Source organism: Chelonia mydas, chromosome 5 (assembly GCF_015237465.2).
Source record: "Chelonia mydas isolate rCheMyd1 chromosome 5, rCheMyd1.pri.v2, whole genome shotgun sequence".
Classification (NCBI taxonomy): domain Eukaryota; kingdom Metazoa; phylum Chordata; order Testudines; family Cheloniidae; genus Chelonia; species Chelonia mydas.
Genome location: NC_051245.2, coordinates 126,029,243 through 126,048,786, shown reverse-complemented (window position 1 = coordinate 126,048,786; position 19,544 = coordinate 126,029,243). Strand labels below are relative to the sequence as shown.

General features: G+C 41.3%; 1 protein-coding gene across 3 annotated transcripts in view; it reads right to left on the bottom strand.

The window, feature by feature from the left end:
* The window catches only part of GAK (cyclin G associated kinase), a 128,951-nt gene that overhangs the window by 63,041 nt on the left and 46,366 nt on the right, over positions 1-19,544 (bottom strand). For all 3 annotated transcript variants that reach the window (XM_037902267.2, XM_037902269.2, XM_037902268.2), the window contains 4 exons: positions 16,891-17,026; positions 16,095-16,207; positions 12,473-12,584; positions 10,092-10,215 (listed from right to left, as the gene is read on the bottom strand). In XM_037902267.2, the coding sequence (XP_037758195.1) occupies positions 10,092-10,215; positions 12,473-12,584; positions 16,095-16,207; positions 16,891-17,026 (485 nt within the window). The remainder of the gene's footprint in view (positions 1-10,091; positions 10,216-12,472; positions 12,585-16,094; positions 16,208-16,890; positions 17,027-19,544) is intronic.

Here is a 19,544-nt window from a genome sequence, read left to right as displayed (position 1 = left end):
TGGGGACTTTGAAAATAGGGGGCAGTAAAAAAAAAGTCCAAAACAAAAACACTTGGTAGTTTTGTAGCACTTCCCAACCCAAGATCTCAAACTGTTTTATGAAACTTGACAGCTCCCTTATGAGGTAAATTCCTATTACCACTATTGTACAGATTGAGGAACAGAAAGATGAAGCACAGATGACTCACTCCAGGTAGAAGTCTGACCCAGCCAGGAATAGAAACCTGATCCCCTGACTTCCACGTTGGTGTTTCGCCCACAAGAACACCGTTCCTCTCAAAATAGCTTGGATAGACAAGGCGCACAGACAGATAAAAATGGAAATCTAATTTTCTATAGATAAATCAAGTGTTGTCTAGAGGAGTCTGTCTTAACTGGCCTGTACCATGCCCTTAGATCTGTGCCTTCATTACCATATTTATCACTTTACTGAATGTCTGCTCTAGATGATCAAGCAGTGTTCATTTGACCTTCAACAGGGATCAATTCAACCATGTGCTGAAAGAGGAAATGTTCTAGCCATACCAATATTTATGCCTTTTTCTGGTGGAAGTAGCCCACTTGTCAGCCCTCAGGCATAGTGGGAAACGTAACAGGAAATGAAGAGGTATGAATTCTTATTTAGCGCTGTAAAGGTATTTAAACAAAACCAGAAGCTTTAGCTACATGTTCAACAAAAAGTCTACCTATACAAATAAAGGCTCATTTTATCAATGGGCCTTGACAAACAGTGGCTAGATTTAGCTTGCTTAGTAGTAAACTCGATTGGGGGGGGTCGGGGCGGGGGCGGGGAGAGAGAGAGAGTCACACAATGGGCAAATATCTAAAATTAGCAACTAAATTCACAAAACAAGCTGGTTAATACAACTATACCTAATTACCTTGGACTACTAACGGATACAGGTGTGAAATGATGAAAAGTTAACCAAGAAAAAAAAATGGTCAGAGGAAATCAGCACAAGATATCAAGAAATCACATGCATTCAATTCATGTGCTAATACTTGAAAGTATCCTTCCTTTTACAAGTTTGCCAATTCTTAAAGCAATGAACATTACCAAGTATGCCGTTTATGTTGCAATTTATGTTCTAAAAGGAGTCACAAAGGTAGTCCTCAAATTCACACCAATCCTATATGACATAGCCTTGTTTCATAAAACAGAATTTAATCATCGAGCCATCTAGTGCCAAACCAAAGTTCCATGCACTGAAACAAACCAAAGCCCATTTCTGAATTGAGCCAAGAAACAAAATGCATCCGATGAAGTGAGCTGTAGCTCACGAAAGCTTATGCTCAAATAAATTGGTTAGTCTCTAAGGTGCCACAAGTACTCCTTTTCTTTTTGCGGATACAGACTAACACGGCTGCTACTCTGAAACTAGTAAAGAAATTATCCAGCAATAAAAGGCACCTAATTGTTGCCTGGACTCTTAGGCTGTAAACTCTTTGGAGCAAGGACCATGCCTCCCTTTCCATTGTGCAGCAACTAGCAAAACAGGACCCAGATCCTGACTGGGGACTCTGTTACCACAAACTCACACTAGTGGAAATTAGCAAGTTACCCAGTTTACCTTCTGACAAGTACGTAACCCACACTTGCCAGAGACTACACAACAAGAACAATAATTATTAGTCTCAAATATTACAACACCGTTAAGATGAACAAACTTTTGATTTACCAACTTTGAATCAATATCTACTGTACATGAAAAGAAGAGACTGAAGACTGTCTGGCATTTTAGAGTTCAAACCATTTAAGAGAGGAGTTGTCTAAAGCTAGGTTTGAGACTTACGTGCATTTTATAAAAATTATAGGTTGTGAAAACTGTAAAATGTACCTAACCATCTGAAGTACTACATATGTATTAGTTATGCTCAGATTAATGCAATATAAAATAGGACTAATTAAAACAAATCCTATTTTAAAAGTGTTAGAATTAGAATATTGACAGGGAGTAATCTTAAATCAAGCATACAGGATAGTAAGGCAAAGCTGCAGATTTGAGGGCCCCTATGAGTATGGTTGAAGTGACTAAGAATAGAAGAACAGGTTACGGAAGCAGTACAGGAAGAAACAAAATCTCATTCATTGCCACCTTGGATACTGGCTCAATGTCATCTGGGGTAGTCAGAGGTATTGAAATCCACTACTCCTTACAGGGCCAAAACAAAAGCAGATTCCATACAAAATTGTGAAGAGGTCAGAGGCAACCTTCTGGGCAATACCTGTGCACACAACAGCTGTGTGGTAGGATCATTCCATCACCCTCCCAAATCCAATATGGTTACATTCAATCACAAAAAGTATTTAAAAAAAAAATAATAAAATGGTGGAATGGGCTGGACCAATAACCTTATGGGCTCAAATGTTCTCTATTAACGAAAGTCAAAGAAGCAATGTTCGAGTTGCCCAGCGAAGTCCCATTCCAACCAACTTGACCCAATCATCTGAGTGAGACAACCGTCAGAAGCAGCTCAGGAGCTAGCATTTTCTCCCATAATGTAAGAAAAAGTGACCGCTTATCCTAAGTAATCTACCAACAATAACTCTTGATGTGTTTACAGAGCCCCTACACCCGAATGACTCATTTCAACCAGTAGAACTGCAACACACAAGCTAACTTGGGACGAAGGGTCATGATTGGTTGAGTTCCTCTCATGTCAGAATGGTCCCACTAAAGATTGATGTGAGCTATTGACCATGGCCTGCCTCTAAGTATACTTAGATTTATGAATTGTTAATAACAATTACAAACCAGTTGCTTCAGATGTGGCCTACACAAGAGATTTGAATGAGTTTTAACTATTAACAGAATAAACAGACTCTTCAAAACTTCCTTAAGATCGTTAGTTAGACTAAGCTCTTGAAGGCAAGGACAATCTTTGTGTGGGTTTGTCAAATGCCTACCACAGTGTGACCCTGATTCATGACTGGGGCTCATAGGTACTAGTGCAATACTCAAAATCATCATAATGAATAAAAAGTCTGAAACAAATGCTAAATTTCTTAGAGAACCCATTTAAAATTATCTTCAGCTCAAACTTATTTATTTATAAAGTTAATAGAAAATTCATTAGGAAATCTCAGTAAGTACTGTAAGTTTGGGGAGGATGCTCTGTAGTCGCCATACAAAGAGGATGAACTCTAGTTTAGAATGTAAAGATCAAACTTACTAGGGAGTCACAACCAACATATCCATAATACAGCACTAAAACTTTGCACAGAACTTGATAGAAATAAAAAATATGGTCCCTGCCACAAAGAGATTAGTCTAAATCAAACAATTACAGAAAATTATTGGGTACAGGAATTGGGCAGTATCCCTTTAAATAGTTTGAGAGCCCTCTAGTGATGCTCACTGTGTTTCCTATTTAGGAAACTGCCAGAGCAGCGGTGTAAATATGTAGTCAGGTCTTGCATCTTGTGTATTTAATTAAAAGTTATCTGGACTCCACTGCACCCAAGTAGTTCCTTCATATTAGATTTGTTGTGTGAAAAGCAAAGGACAAAAAAAAAAATGCACATAAGACAAAGGAAGCAGTAAGAAGGGGAGGGGGGGTGAGCATTAAAACAATGAAGATAATGTGAGGTGTATTCTATGCCCTGGTCTACACTAGGACTTTAGGTCGAATTTAGCAGCGTTAAATCGATGTAAACCTGCACCCGTCCACACGATGAAGCCCTTTATTTCGACTTAAAGGGCTCTTAAAATCGATTTCCTTACTCCACCCCTGACAAGTGGATTAGCGCTTAAATCGGCCTTGCCAGGTCAAATTTGGGGTACTGTGGACACAATTCAACGGTATTGGCCTCCGGGAGCTATCCCAGAGTGCTCCATTGTGACCGCTCTGGACAGCACTCTCAACTCAGATGCACTGGCCAGGTCGACAGGAAAAGAACTGCAAACTTTTGAATCTCATTTCCCATTTGGCCAGCGTGGCAAGCTGCAGGTGACCATGCAGAGCTCATCAGCAGAGGTGACCATGATGGAGTCCCAGAATCGCAAAAGAGCTCCAGCATGGACTGAATGGGAGGTACGGGATCTGATCGCTGTATGGGGAGAGGAATCCGTGCTATCAGAACTCCGTTCCAGTTTTCAAAATGCCAAAACCTTTGTCAGAATCTCCCAGGGCATGAAGGACAGAGGCCATAACAGGGACCCGAAGCAGTGCCGCGTGAAACTTAAGGAGCTGAGGTAAGCCTACCAGAAAACCAGAGAGGCGAATGGCCGCTCCGGGTCAGAGCCCCAAACATGCCGCTTCTACGATGAGCTGCATGCCATTTTAGGAGGTTCAGCCACCACTACCCCAGCAGTGTTGTTTGACTCCTTCCATGGAGATGGAGGCAACACGGAAGCAGGTTTTCGGGACAAAGAAGATGATGATGATGAGGTTGTAGATAGCTCACAGCAAGCAAGCGGAGAAACCGGTTTTCCCGACAGCCAGGAACTGTTTCTCACCCTGGACTTGGAGCCAGTACCCCCCGAACCCACCCAAGGCTGCCTCCTGGACCCGGCAGGCGGAGAAGGGACCTCCAGTGTGTGTACCTTTTAAATTACTATACATGGTTTAAAAGCAAGCATGTGAAAGGATTAATTTGCCCTGGCATTCGCGGCTCTCCTGGATGTACTCCCAAAGCCTTTGTAAAAGGTTTCTGGGGAGGGAAGCCTTACTGCGTCCTCCATGGTAGGACACTTTACCACTCCAGGCCAGTAACACGTACTCGGGAATCATTGTACAACAAAGCATTGCAGTGTATGTTTGCTGGCATTCAAACAACATCCGTTCTTTATCTCTCTGTGTTATCCTCAGGAGAGTGAGATATCATTCATGGTCACCTGGTTGAAATAGGGTGCTTTTCTTCAGGGGATACTCAGAGGTGCCCGTTCCTGCTGGGCTGTTTGCCTGTGGCTGAACAGAAATGTTCCCTGCTGTTAGCCACGGGGAGGGGGCAGGGTTGAGGGGGTAGCCACGCAGTGGGGGGAGGCAAAATGCGACCTTGTAACGAAAGCACATGTGCTATGTATGTAATGTTAACAGCAAGGTTTACTCTGAAAGAGTGTAGCCACTGTTTTATAAAATGTGTCTTTTTAAATACCGCTGTCCCTTTTTTTTCTCCACCAGCTGCATGTGTTTCAATGATCACAGGATCTTCTCCTTCCCAGAGGCTAGTGAAAATTAGAAAGAGAAAAAAAACGCACTCATGATGAAATGTTCTCTGAGCTCATGCTGTCCTCCCACACTGACAGAGCACAGACGAATGCGTGGAGGCAAATAATGTCAGAGTGCAGGAAAGCACAAAATGACCGGGAGGAGAGGTGGCGGGCTGAAGAGAGGGCTGAAGCTCAGATGTGGCGGCAGCGTGATGAGAGGAGGCAGGATTCAATGCTGAGGCTGCTGGAGGATCAAACCAGTATGCTCCAGTGTATGGTTGAGCTGCAGCAAAGGCAGCTGGAGCACAGACTGCCACTACAGCCCCTGTGTAACCAACCGCCCTCCTCCCCAAGTTCCATAGCCTCCACACCCAGACGCCCAAGAACGCGGTGGGGGGGCCTCCGGCCAACCAGCCACTCCACCACAGAGGATTGCCCAAAAAACAGACGGCTGGCATTCAATAAATTTTAAAGATGTAAACTTTTAAAGTGCTGTGTAGCATTTTCCTTCCCTCCTCCACCACCCCTCCTGGGCTTCCTTGTAGTCATCCCCCTATTTGTGTGATGAATGAATAAAGAATGCATGAATGTGAAGCAACAATGACTTTATTGCCTCTGCAAGCAGTGATCGAAGGGAGGAGGGGAGGGTGGTTAGCTTACAGGGAAGTAGAGTGAATCAAGGGGCAGGGGGTTTCACCAAGGAGAAACAAACAGAGCTTTCACACCATAGCCTGGCCAGTCATGAAACTGGTTTTCAAAGCTTCTCTGATGCGTACCGCGCCCTCCTGTGCTCTTCTAACCGCCATGGTGTCTGGCAGCCAGGCAATTTGCCTCAACCTCCCACCCTGCCATAAATGTCTCCCCCTTACTCTCACAGATATTGTGGAGCGCACAGCAAGCAGTAATAACAGTGGGAATATTGGTTTTGCTGAGGTCTAAGCGAGTCAGTAAACTGCGCCAGCGTGCCTTTAAACGTCCAAATGCACATTCTACCACCATTCTGCACTTGCTCAGCCTGTAGTTGAACAGCTCCTGACTACGTCCAGGCTGCCTGTGTACGGCTTCATGAGCCATGGCATTAAGGGGTAGGCTGGGTCCCCAAGGATAACTATAGGCATTTCAACATCCCCAACAGTTATTTTCTGGTCTGGGAATAAAGTCCCTTCCTGCAGCTTTTGAAACAGACCAGAGTTCCTGAAGATGCAAGCGTCATGTACCTTTCCTGGCCATCCCACGTTGATGTTGGTGAAACGTCCCTTGTGATCCACCAGCGCTTGCAGCACTATTGAAAAGTACCCCTTGCGGTTTATGTACTCGCCGGCTTGGTGCTCCGGTGCCAAGATAGGGATATGGGTTCCATCTATGGCCCCACCACAGTTAGGGAATCCCATTGCAGCAAAGCCAGCCACTATGACCTGCACATTTCCCAGGGTCACTACCCTTGATATCAGCAGATCTTTGATTGCGTGGGCTACTTGCATCACAGCAGCCCCCACAGTAGATTTGCCCACTCCAAATTGATTCCCAACTGACCGGTAGCTGTCTGGCGTTGCAAGCTTCCACAGGGCTATCGCCACTCGCTTCTCAACTCTGAGGGCTGCTCTCATCTTGGTATTCATGCGCTTCAGGGCAGGGGAAAGCAAGTCACAAAGTTCCATGAAAGTGCCCTTACGCATGCGAAAGTTTCGCAGCCACTGGGAATCGTCCCAGACCTGCAACACTATGCGGTCCCACCAGTCTGTGCTTGTTTCCCGAGCCCAGAATCGGCATTGCACAGCATGAACCTGCCCCATTAGCACCATGATGCATGCATTGGCAGGGCCCATGCTTTCAGAGAAATCTGTGTCCATGTCCTGATTACTCACGTGACCGCGCTGACGTCGCCTCCTCGCCCAGTATCGCTCTGCCAGGTTCTGGTGCTGCATATACTGCTGGATAACATGCGTGGTGTTTAATGTGCTCCTAATTGCCAAAGTGAGCTGAGCGGGCTCCATGCTTGCCTTGGTATGGCGTCCGCACAGAAAAAAGGCGCGGAACGATTGTCTGCCGTTGCTCTGACGGAGGCAGGGGCGACTGACAACATGGCTTACAGGGTTGGCTTACAGGGAATTAAAATCAACAAAGGGGGTGGCTTTACATCAATGAGTATTTCAGGCAGGACTTCACGGAGGGTTCCAATAAGAAATGGTGCATCTAAGTAAATTGATATGAGCTTGGATAAAAACACTTTTACCTGGGCTGAAAACTTACTGAAAGACTATGAACAATAGATAATGATCTACACCAATGTTCCATGCCAAGTTGGGAAAGTTATCTAGAATGATACCTGCAGGGATCTCTTTTAGGCCTGGCGAAATTCAATCTTTCAATTAACTGGGCCAGACAAAGAAGAGAAACTGATAGGAAAAACTTAAATTCCTATGTACCCCCTGTTTTGGGCAGATTTGGATAGAACATATCTATTAATATTGAATTTTAAATTTAATTTTCAAAGTCATACGCAAACTATTCTGGGGCAAAGCCACCTAACAGTGTCCTTTGAAAGGTGAACTACAAAGCAAAATCTCAACATGGCCTGGGCATTTTACTGCTCCACGATGTACACAGAACATTAAACTTTTTAATAACAAGTACGGTTGCTTATATCTTCTTCACTGTACTAGCTCACTGCCTCACGTACTTTGCAACACACGGACGCAGGAAAATATCCCCATTTACAGATGGGGAACTGAGGCACAAACTTCAGACCAAAATTTTCAAAAATGGGTGAGTAGAGTTAAATATGGATTTAGAAGCCTACAATTATGCACTGCTTTTTGAAAAAATCTTCTCCTATATGACTTGCCCAGGGTCAAACACGATGTCTGTGGCAGAGCCAGAACTTGAACCTGTATCTCCTGGTCCAGTGCCATAACATAGCCATCCTTCCTCTCAGTCCTGTGTCACCTCTCTTGTCTGAAGCACTCAGCACACTTGGAAGATCGAAATACTGCTGTTGCACTCAGCATTCATGGAGGACATTAGCAACACTAGAGAATCCTACCAGTGATGTCACACAAGGCTGCTCCAGCACTCTCTTCTCCCCTTTTTCTGAAATTGCCTGACCCTGGTGACCTTTAGGGCCCACCACAAAGCTTGTCCTCCCTCCCTGACCTTTAGGGATAGGGGAAATTGTGAGGCTCTGTACTGCTAGGGGCTGAAATGCTCTTTTTTTCCCCTGCTTCTGAGTTGTTTCCTGGAGAGTGACTGAGTAAGTATTTTATTTGTTTAATAAACAATTGTGCAGGGACTCCCAAGTCATAGATGGATACTCTTTATTGCTGGTTCAGAAACTTGAAAAAAAATACAACAGTTTAAAGGAGGCTTTATCAGCTGGAGCCAGAACTCAGATTACAGCTGTATGTGACCTAACTATCCAGATCCTCCAACAGGAGGAAAGGAGGACCTGATTTCTAATATGGTATCACTTTTTTAAAAGAAAATTGAACATCTGTACACCAAAGGAACAGTAAAAGGGTATTTTCTGCTTTGCAGCCAACCCTTCAAGTTCAGCAAGTATTGAAAAAAAGGAGGCGTTGCCAACACCAAAAGTACAAAAAGGGACCCAGATAAATTGGAAATACAGCAAGTAAACAATGAGATTCAACCTGGCTAATAACATTAGAGGGTAAATAAGCCCAGAGTGCTGTTTGACAGGAAGGAGACTTTCTTGTAAAGCACTAATGCTGAGTACCTGAGAAAGTACCAACAAATAAATTACATGTGATCTTGTAATGAATACAGCAGAAAGAATTATTGGAACATTGGCCCACACAGAGGCATCTAAATCATGGAAAGAAAGTCCATTTTCACACCTTTGTGACACCACATCTAACGTAGAATAAACGTACTTGAGTTCTGATCATCCCTGTACCACAAAGATAGAGACACTGAAAGAAATTCTGAAAAAAGATCAGCAAAATGGGAATGGGTTTGAAAGAAATGAGTTAGAAAATACCCCCCCCAAAAAAAGTATAGCTTTACCGAACCAAGAGGGAGTACACTGTGTTTAAGTATCTGAAGAGTGCATACGCTGAAGAGGGAGACAGTTTTGTTTAGCCAGAAATACGGGGAAACTGAGTGAAAAGGATATCTTTTCAGCATATCTAGCCTTAATTTTCCCTACCCACAAGCTCCAGACACTTGAGTCATTTTCAGGAGTGATGGAATTCTTAAAACACTTAAGACTACACCAGGTAGACAAGACTGTATCAATATTTCCTCTAGCTTCTTTTTCTTTGTGAGGTACTAGTGACTGCAATTAATAATCTACACATTTCTCACACTTTTATTCCCTCTCCCTCTTGTTTTGTTCACTCATTACCTCTCCTTCCTCCTCTACTTGACTTTGTCTACATGTTTAGACACAACTCTGCCCCACAACTCCCTCACAGCCCTGTGACTCTCCCTCACGCTCTGAGTCCCCACCCCACATTCCTCCCCCTCTGATTCTCTTAACTTGTGTGAAAGCGAGAGAGAGAAAAAAAGAAAGGGAAGGGAGGAGCAGAGTTCTGGAGGCTCTTCCTATGCTGAGGCTGGCTGGCTGCACAGAAAGTGCTAGAGTATGTGAGCTCTGATCATCAGTAATGGGCAAAGCAAGGAGGCTGTCTGTCCAGGTGCCTTACTTGGGGGAATTCTGCTATACATTGCAGGAAACCATTCTCCAGTGACTTAAAGATTCATTACATTTAAAATGCTCTTTTCCAGTTCTAGCTCCTATGATACAGTTACCATAGTGATTTTTACATTAGTTCACAGTGACGAAATTTTAAATGGAATACTGAGTACTGGCATATTTGGTCTCATATCAGCACCAACAGGATGCTTTTTGTAGTTTCAATGAGACACTTCTGACCTTCCCTTTTAGAAATTATCAACACAGATGTTCTTTCTACTTACTTGGCCACAGACTGGATCACTTTAGAAGAAGTATCCTTGATGTTTGTGAAAAATCGCTCTGTTCCACCTTTGAGAATATCAAAGAACCCTACATAAGACTGGTCAAGTTCTGCAACGGTCAGGCCTAGAATTAAAAAGCAAATTAAAGTTACAATTTAAAAAAAAACAAGGCATGTAACAGAACTGTGCTCCAATTTCTCTTCCCATGGCAAAATCAAACTGAACTGCCAACAACTTAAGATGTACTAAAATAGGATCAGCCTTCCTGTTATACTCATTCCCAGAATGAAGCTTTCAACTTCTGAAGAACAAACTACACAACAATATTCTTCTATGGTCCCAACATACTATGGTGGTAAACCAGAATAGTTTACAGGTATTATATTTATAAAACATGTAACAAACCATTTTACATCTCTTTATGAAGGAAAGACAGACCACCAAGTGTCTGGCTGTATGCATTTCTGACATATCACTGTTTAAATCAGGGGGTCTCAAAGTCCTGGCCTGCGGGCCATCTGCGGCCCAAGAACCTCCCCACTGCGGCCCACAGAGGAAAGAGCCACGCTGGCAGCAATGTCTGCGGCAGGCGTTGGCCCCCACAGCTCCTATTGGCTAGGGGAGAGGGATAGATACACCATCATTAGTTGCCAGGCACAGTCAGCCATGGAGGCAGCATCATTAGTTGCCAGGCAGAGTCAGCCATGGAGGCAGTGTCACTTTTTTCCCCCCCACAAGGAATATAAACAAGTCAAAATACTGAACACAACTATCTGATGGACACCTCGCTGCATTCCTGAAGGTTTCAACTGCTCAGTCACTGAGGCCAAACATGAACAAACTGACAGAACTGAAGCATTGCCAGATGTCTGGCAAACACTAAAAACTCTCTGGAAGGCAAAGAATTGTATAAAGTTGTATGACAGTTTTATTACTTCTGAGAAATTCGAAATAAAAGATAGAGTATAAACATTTTCTTTTCTGAACACCATCTTCAGTGACATTATTGGCCCGCTGGGAGGATCTGAGGACTGGCACTGGCCCTAAGGTAAATTGAGTTTGAGACCCCTGATTTAAATTGTGGCATGCTGTCTTTCTATTTAGTGCCATCATCCTGATATGCGTATGCCACTGACAAGCTTACTTGACCGTATGTAGTACATTTTACAGCCATTTCTGGTTTTATCTTGGAAAACTTACATTTGTTACTGGGAGTACTAACATTTCCTTTTATCATCATTCGCTGGACAACAGCCTGTTAATATTATTGTGTAATACATAGTCTTCTTTCACCCTGTGTGAACCAGATGGCCAGAAAAGCATTTGAAAACACAATCCTGTTATGAATGAAGATTCATCCCACAGAGAATAAAGTGCGGATAGTATTACTAAAGTCCTTTATTGGTAGTATAAATTTACCTCATTTTAAAGTTCCCCCTTCAGGTAAATTATTTGAATTTATACTTTTCCCTCATGAGCTGCACAGAAGGTATGAATAAAATAACTTAAATCAAGGAGGAGAAAAAATTGCATGCAGTAAAATTATTTATGTTTCCAGTCTTTCATTTTAGGTGAAATATTCAGTTCCTTGAAGCATTTATGCTTATGAAGTTAACAGTTTAATATTTAGCCATGAAATGACACAGGACAGAAACTTATTTCAGTTAGCAAGATTATACATATTAGACACAAAAAAAGGATGTTTTGACTAAGACAAATTAACAGATTAGTTGGAAGAACTGAAGTTCAACCAAAATAGGCTATTATCTGTTTTTAGCATAATATATTTCTAAAGTGGAGGTTTCTATTTGAGTTTTTTTTTGGAAAAAATGACATTTCTGATCCTTAACCAATCTATTTTTATGTTCTTATAGCATGTTCCAATTTTTATATGAATCTTCTAAGTGCTGCCTTTTCCTTAGCTGCTATTATTTTTATGAACTGATATTCATTGTGCAGATAAGTCATTTTCATCTAGGTGTTTCATCTAATTGTTTTATTCCACAGGTTAACAATGCCATTTGGTATCATCTGTTGCACTTAAGCAAGCTGAGTCTTTTCTCTCTTCTTGTGAGAAGAATGTAGGGAGTAAATTTTTACATTTGAATGTATAAACATGAAGTCTATTCTGAAGAAGGTGGAATCAATTTACAAATGTGAAGTCCTTCACAAGAACTATATAAGCTTGCTTAACAATAATCATTTACTTAACCTAAGTGGTTTTCATAAAGCAAGATAGCAGTATAACTCAGCAGAAATTAACATTTCTGCTAAATAAGTTCATTTAAAATTTCAAGCCCACCCAGGAGTTTTCATATACCATAAACTTAACTAGTTTGTATTCACACTGTGTGTGCAGAGATGCGTATCACTGTACATACCTGCATTGTACATATTGTTGAGCTGTCCTGCAGGCTTGGAGCCCTGGGGCACCGAACTTGCAGACATTCTAGGCACAGCATTGTTTCCATAGCCTCCATTTTGTTCCAGGAGCTGCAGAGAGTCATATTCATCAGGAGAAATTTTTTTTAAGTTTATATATAAACACCGCATTGGCAAAGGACAGTTACAAAACTTAAGTGGCCCGGTCCTCACTGTTTAGCCCTGAATGGCTGTTTAAACTACTGAAAGACAAAAAAGTTTCACTAGTTTTGTTTCAGTGCATTAGGCAATATTCTTTAGTTTGGCTCTCAGCCCAGGTTTTTCTGGGTGCATGCATCACTTTACTGGCTGCTCAGGTATGTTATTACTGCTCAAAGTCAGAAGTAAAACTCGAGCTTGAATGGGAGGAGTATCAGGATCTTGGTAGGAAAAATCTCCCAGCTGAACTGCTGAAATACTGATACCATAAACTCAACATGTTAGCAATAAGGTGGCTGCCTTGCAAACCTATCCCTAATTTTTCTAACCAGAGCTAACCTTACCCATAAGGACTCAACTTTCTTCTACAACACAGATGAAAAAGGAAAGGCTAAGAAAGATGGCCCAGCTTTAGAAGAGTGTGATATGATACCTTTATTCCAGAGCAGTGATACTCAGACTTCAGTGGTTCAGGAGCCAAATTACGATCAATATTCCTCAAAAGAGCCACAGAAGTGTGAATTCATTGTTTCATTTACTATTTTTATATACATCTCACAGCAAAACGACTGACCAAGTATTCTAGAATTGGTTAATAACATAGAAAAGGCATCTTGATTGGTTAATAACTTAGACTGGTTAATAATCATTCAGTGTTTTAATATCACATGTGACAAAGAGCCACAGGAGATACAATAAGGAGCCACTTGCAACTCCCGAGCCTCAGTCTGAGTATCACTCCTCCAGAGCAAAGGACAGGCAACGAATAGGACAGCCATGAATTGGGTCACTTGAGCAGAATCCTACTTCCATTTCTAGAAAAGTCTTTACAAGTGTGCAGACACTTCCAGTGCTTCCTTCTCTCCCACTTCCCCTAAAGCAAGAAACACTCCTCATGAAAAAAGTGTGACCACCAAGTAGGAGACAAAAAAGCAGCAAGAGTTATCTAGCAAGACAGACTTCTGTATCCCACATTACATGTTTCATTTAGGTCGCTGCACCTCAAGGAGGAACACAGACAGAAGTGTACCCTAGACAGCCACTATACTAGTGAGCTTCAGTGTTGGCATGAAGGATAATTTGAACTGCAGGAAATAAGGCACTTAGATTGCAATGAGCCATTGCTTGGATGAGCCATTCACCTAGGCAGAAATAGAGGACCACCACATGAATGCAAATATGGCCAAAGACACCAAGGGAGAAGGCTTAAAAACTGAAGATAACGTTGACAATAACAAGCACTTCCCAGAGAAGAAGGGGAATCACCAGAGGAAGCACAAACAGGTAAACTGGGCTGCACACACTCTCCTTGGCAGGAAGGGGGAAGCATAAAACACACTGTTACCAAGGACAGAAATCTGAACCCATATGCAGCTGTTACATTACACTATTTTGGATCCAACCCATAACTTACCAAGTGTAAACTTGTAAACAGGAATGTAACTGTAGCTGGTAAAAAGATTTTTCTTGGGAAAGCTAACCCCAAAGCTTGGGAGACAGAAGAGGGCCTTAACCAAGAGTTAAGGACCAACAGCAGCCTCTACTACAGAATCCCATTCATACAGAACAAGCAGTGGCAGGTCTACACTACTGCTTAAATCGATCTAACTTGTGTCGCTCAGGGGTGTGAAAAAGACACCCCCTCCGAGCCAGGCAAGTTACAGCGAAACTAAGCACTGTCCACACTGGTGCTATGTCGGCAGGAGATGCTCTCCCACCAACATAGCTTCCACCTCTTGCAGAGGTGGAGTAATTATACCGACAGGAGAGTTCTCCCATTGGCATAGAGCGTCTTCATCAGATGCACTGCAGCTGTACCAATGTAGCACTTCTAGTATAGACCTGCTGTCATAAATATAAAGGGAAGGGTAACCACCTTTCTGTATACAGTGCTATAAAATCCCTCCTGGCCAGAGGCAAAACCCTTTCACCTGTAAAGGGTTAAGAAGCTACGGTAACCTAGCTGGCACCTGACCCAAAATGATTGATGAAAGGACAAAATACTTTCGATTCTGGGCGGGGGGGGAGGGGGCGGAAACAAAGGGTCTGTCTGTCTGTGTGATGCTTTTGCCGGGAACAGATCAGGAATGCAGCCTTACGACTCCTGTTAAATTAGGACGTAATCTAGCTAGAAACGCGTTAGATTTCATTTTGTTTAATGGCTGGTAAAATAAGCTGTGCTGGATGGAATGTATATTCCTGTTTTTGTGTCTTTTTGTAACTTAAGGTTTTGCCTAGAGGGATTCTCTATGTATTGAATCCTATTACCCTGTAAGGTATTTACCATCCTGATTTTACAGAGGTGATTCTTTTACCTTTTCTTTAATTAAAATTCTTCTTTTAAGAACCTGATTGATTTTTCATTGTTCTTAAGATCCAAGGGTTTGGGTCTGTGTTCACCTGTACAAATTGGTGAGGATTCTTATCAAGCCTTCCCTAGGAAAGGGAGTGTAGGGCTTGGGGGAAGACATCTCCAAGTGGGCTCTTTCCCTGTTCTTTGTTTAAAACGCTTGGTGGTGGCAGCAGCATACGGTTCAAGGACAAGGCAAAGTTAGTACCTTGGGGAAGTTTTTAAACTAAGCTGGTAAGAATAAGCTTAGGGGGGGTCTTTCATACAGGTCCCCACATCTGTACCGTAGAGTTCAGAGTGGGGAAGGAATCTTGACACCTGCCCTTGGTTAAACCAGTGCAGTAAAACTAATGCAACTGTCTGTGTGGACTCTTACTTCGGTTCTGCAAGTTTAAAGTTTTGTTTCTTTTACAGACAGCAGCAAAAATCACAACAGTTCGAAAGGCTAGTCTGCTTGCAGAGTTGCACCAGTTCAAATGAAGGCAAGATTTTAAATCTATTTACTTAAATCTGTGCAAAAGGACACTCAAGTCAATTAGGAACAGATTTAAGAAACTGAAATAAGCAACCCTTAAACCAAAGTAAAAGTCCACACAGGCATTTGCATTAACTGAATCAGTTTAAGTAAGCTGTTGTGAATCTGTGTAGGCCTAAATTCCCTGTCACATATTTAACTCTCCCCCCCCCCCCCCACCGCCCACACACACACCCCCCCCCCCTCACAACCACCACGTCTCAGGTCAATTTCAATCAAATCTGATGTGACACTGACGATCTACCTCCAGAAGGAATGCTGTTGAGAGGAAGATGCTTCCAAGAGTCTGACAATAAGCAGGAAGAACCACCATAGGTTTCCTTTTAACATATTTGGATGAGAAAGAGCTTTGAGGCTGGGATTTTCAAACCATTAGTTATGCATCCAAATCCCATCGAATTTCTATTGAAATTAGGCACATAAATCCTCTAAACTCAATTGAAAATCTCACTGCAACCATTTTGACAGCTGTTTCAAAGTTCCCATTGATTGAATGTGGGGGAAAAGAAGGATTATACTCTTTATAGCACTCCCGTACCTCTGTGATAGGAGATTTAGGATTCACATTCCTGGCAGCCGCAATCTCCTGCAGCTGATTCACAAGTTCAGTGACTGACAACCTCTCCTCTGGGTTCACCTTCAAAGTGGAACCTAAAAAAAAATAATTTAGACATTACAACAGCCCTTTTTTGATTGCATAAATCTGTACTTTATTTAGTGGATTCAAGTGCAGCATGATTATCAATAGTAAAGCATGCAGAAAAAACAGGGAAACAGTAAATTTGTACCCAAGTATCATTTGCCTTTAACAGCTATCTATGTATTAAGAATAACGATTTTAGTGATGAATCAAGATGACACTAAGAAAATACTACAAGAGCATCAAACTTGAAGAAAATGTTTAAAGGCAACTTAAAACCCACCCCATTTCATCAGAATTTTAACAACCAACTGTAGTAGTTCAACTGTGTCTTTTGAACTTTAGTAAAACAGTTTCTTAAACAAATTCAGGGAATCAGAACCAAAATGCAAAGTATTTCCAGCCAATTTATCAAAATCCTAAGCATGATTAAGCACTGAAAAATCAGTGAAAAACCAGAAGGTTTCCACTCAAAAATCTAGTTCTTAACTGAATATAGAAAAGTTTGAAAATTCTTCATATTGATGTCAAATAGCTAAAAAAAAACTAATCACTCTCATACGGTTTACGACGCCACCGTCAATGGAACTGGAAATTCTGATTGATTAATCCCATGGTACCTAGCATATTTTTAATGATCAAAGATGTATGGTCCACAAAGCATCAGAACAAACAAACAAGATTTTAAACTTACGAATGAGATCATGGAACACAGTATATCGAGTGTCATTCTGAGGAATAGAGTATTTCCCATTGACTATGCGAAGCTTAGCCCCATCTTCAAATGGATGTTGCCTAAAGCACAATAAATATAGGATACAGCCCAATGCCTACACAGAAATAAAAGCAAACATTACAGAAAAGTCAGTAATTCAGGCACCGAAAACCATTTAAAGTTGAATTTTAGATATGACACCAATTAGATACTGGAACAACTCTGACCAAGCTCAAATCTAAAATAACTTTGCTATATTAAAGGCAAACTGCTTAGTCATGGAACCCAACACTATTAACAGTGTTTCAGCTGCATACCCCGCCCCCCGCTTTCTAAAATAACCAAACCTCTGAAGTTTCATTCTTTAGGATCAAAGATTAACAACAAGCCTAGTCTACACAAACTAACAGTTTCTAGTAGCATGAAGACTGTGGTACAGTTTTGCCATTATGATTAAAGGTTTGATAGTTTCCTCAGTCTCAGATTTTTTTTTTTAAGTTCTCTCCACATTGAAGGATTTATATTATAGTATAATATATAGTCATATAGGTATCAACACCTTTGTTATATATGTAGCAACGTGTAGCACAATGGTTTTTAGAGTAGGAGGTCCAAAGAGAGACACATTCTATTTTTATGGGCCAAACCCTACATTGATAATTTCTGTGTAAGTCACTCCTACTTAAAGGATTTGATCCTCTCTTTGTACTCCTAATTCAAATTCATTCTGTTACTAAGTACATAACTGGGTAGTTTGTCAAAGCGCAAATCACTTTATTCAAACAGCATCCCATTCAAAGGCCCATTTAATTCTTTAATTTTTTTACAAACAATTCCAGAAGAGAATTGAAACCTCAATAAAACAACCATACACTGAGGCCAATGAGTTTGTGGGGGACTCAGTTCCATAACTGAAAACAGATACCACACAATTTGCCCTGGGAAATAGCACGTGCCTAAAGTCAGGATTGAGTTCTACTGTTGCAAGAATCCAAGAATAATGGGATGAGTCAAGCAGAACATTTTACTTAATGTTTTCAGGTAAATTTGGATACTTCGATTAACATTAGATACCAAAAAAAAAGAATAGAAGTGGTGATCCTATACTAAACCAGTGGTCCATGTAGTGTAGCAAGAGGTCTTAGAAAAAAGTGTGCCCTGTAACAAATGCTTCAGAGAACAGCAAGATTTTCAGAATGCTTCTGGAAAATTGTGCAAAATCCCCCTGGAAATTTTTTCTTAACCCTGCTAGCAATCATCTCATAGATCTACTTGCACCAATAGAAGTAAGACAAGCATCTGAAGAAAGTGGTCAAAATAGTGACTCACCTCCTTCCGTCTCAATCCTATCTTATACCAACAAGTCACAAGTTATCACTTTATATTCTGTATAATTTTAGTTCTGTTTAAACTCTAGCGTTACCTTTTTCTGGAAAGGGTGAAAAGTATCACTCAACTGGCCATTATTTTATATGAGTACCTTAATCATATCCCATTTTGTTCTACCAGATTAAGTTCCAGTGTTATTTTATTCTCTATATGGAAGCTTCACATTCTCCTGATTATTTTTGCTGCCATTCTTTGGCCAGTTTCAGCTACCTGCTTTTCAAGGGGTGATCAAATTGCAACATTCAAAGCCAATGTGTATCATTGATTTGTAGGTAATGGTGTTCTTTATTCTCTTTAAAATGCAGCCTAATATCTTGTTAGTTATTCTGATGGGTGCTGTGCACTGAGCAGGCTGCCTTCCTTCACCCGTCCATAATGACACCTCAATGTACTTTCTAAGGTGTCAATCATTCAGAACCCATAAGTGTATATGGTTTATTTAAGTTTTTCCTTCCAAAGCACTTTAACTTACAGATATTTACTTTGATAGCTATCTGTCACTTTGCGGGCATCTACTTAGCACACCTACTTGGGTTACACTAGTTAAGTTCTGGGTGCCTTCATGATTTTCACTAGTCTCTGAATTGTGTGCATGGTAAATTTTGCCCAATATATTAACCAAACAGTTTCACTAAAGGTCTCCTAAAATCTTAAGATATAAATCATTTTTCCACAATGAAAAAATAGCTTTTCATTCCTACACTTTTTAAAACCCAAGATGCAACACACCACCCTGTGGTTTCCAAGTTCCCTTAATAGCCTCTTCCCTTATAAAAGTCCCTTGTCCATCTACATTATATCCAATCAGTTTTAACTGAGAACTCTTACAAGTTAAAAATGGTACAATTCACCATCACAAAGAACATGCTTAATATGATGTTACATTACTCAATTCTTTGTAGTTCTTTCTCAGTTACTTTGTCTGGTACTGAAGAAATGCCCAGTGTAATTCACAGAATCACCCTTAGTTCTCTATGAACACATGGATACAATGTTATACCATAACTTGAGCCAAGTGACTTCACTTCTCTATGCCTCTGGTTACCCTCTTATGTTCTGTCTGTCTTGACTATTCAGACTGTATGCTCGCTGGAGCAGAGACTCTCACTGTGTTTGTACCCAGCCCAATGGGTTATCTGTTGGACATGGAGTCCCTACTGTAATACAGATTAATACTAGATGTCTGGAGGGTGACTATGAAGTTGCACTTCTGTGTTTGCAGCTCAGTGAGCTTGTTTTTGTTT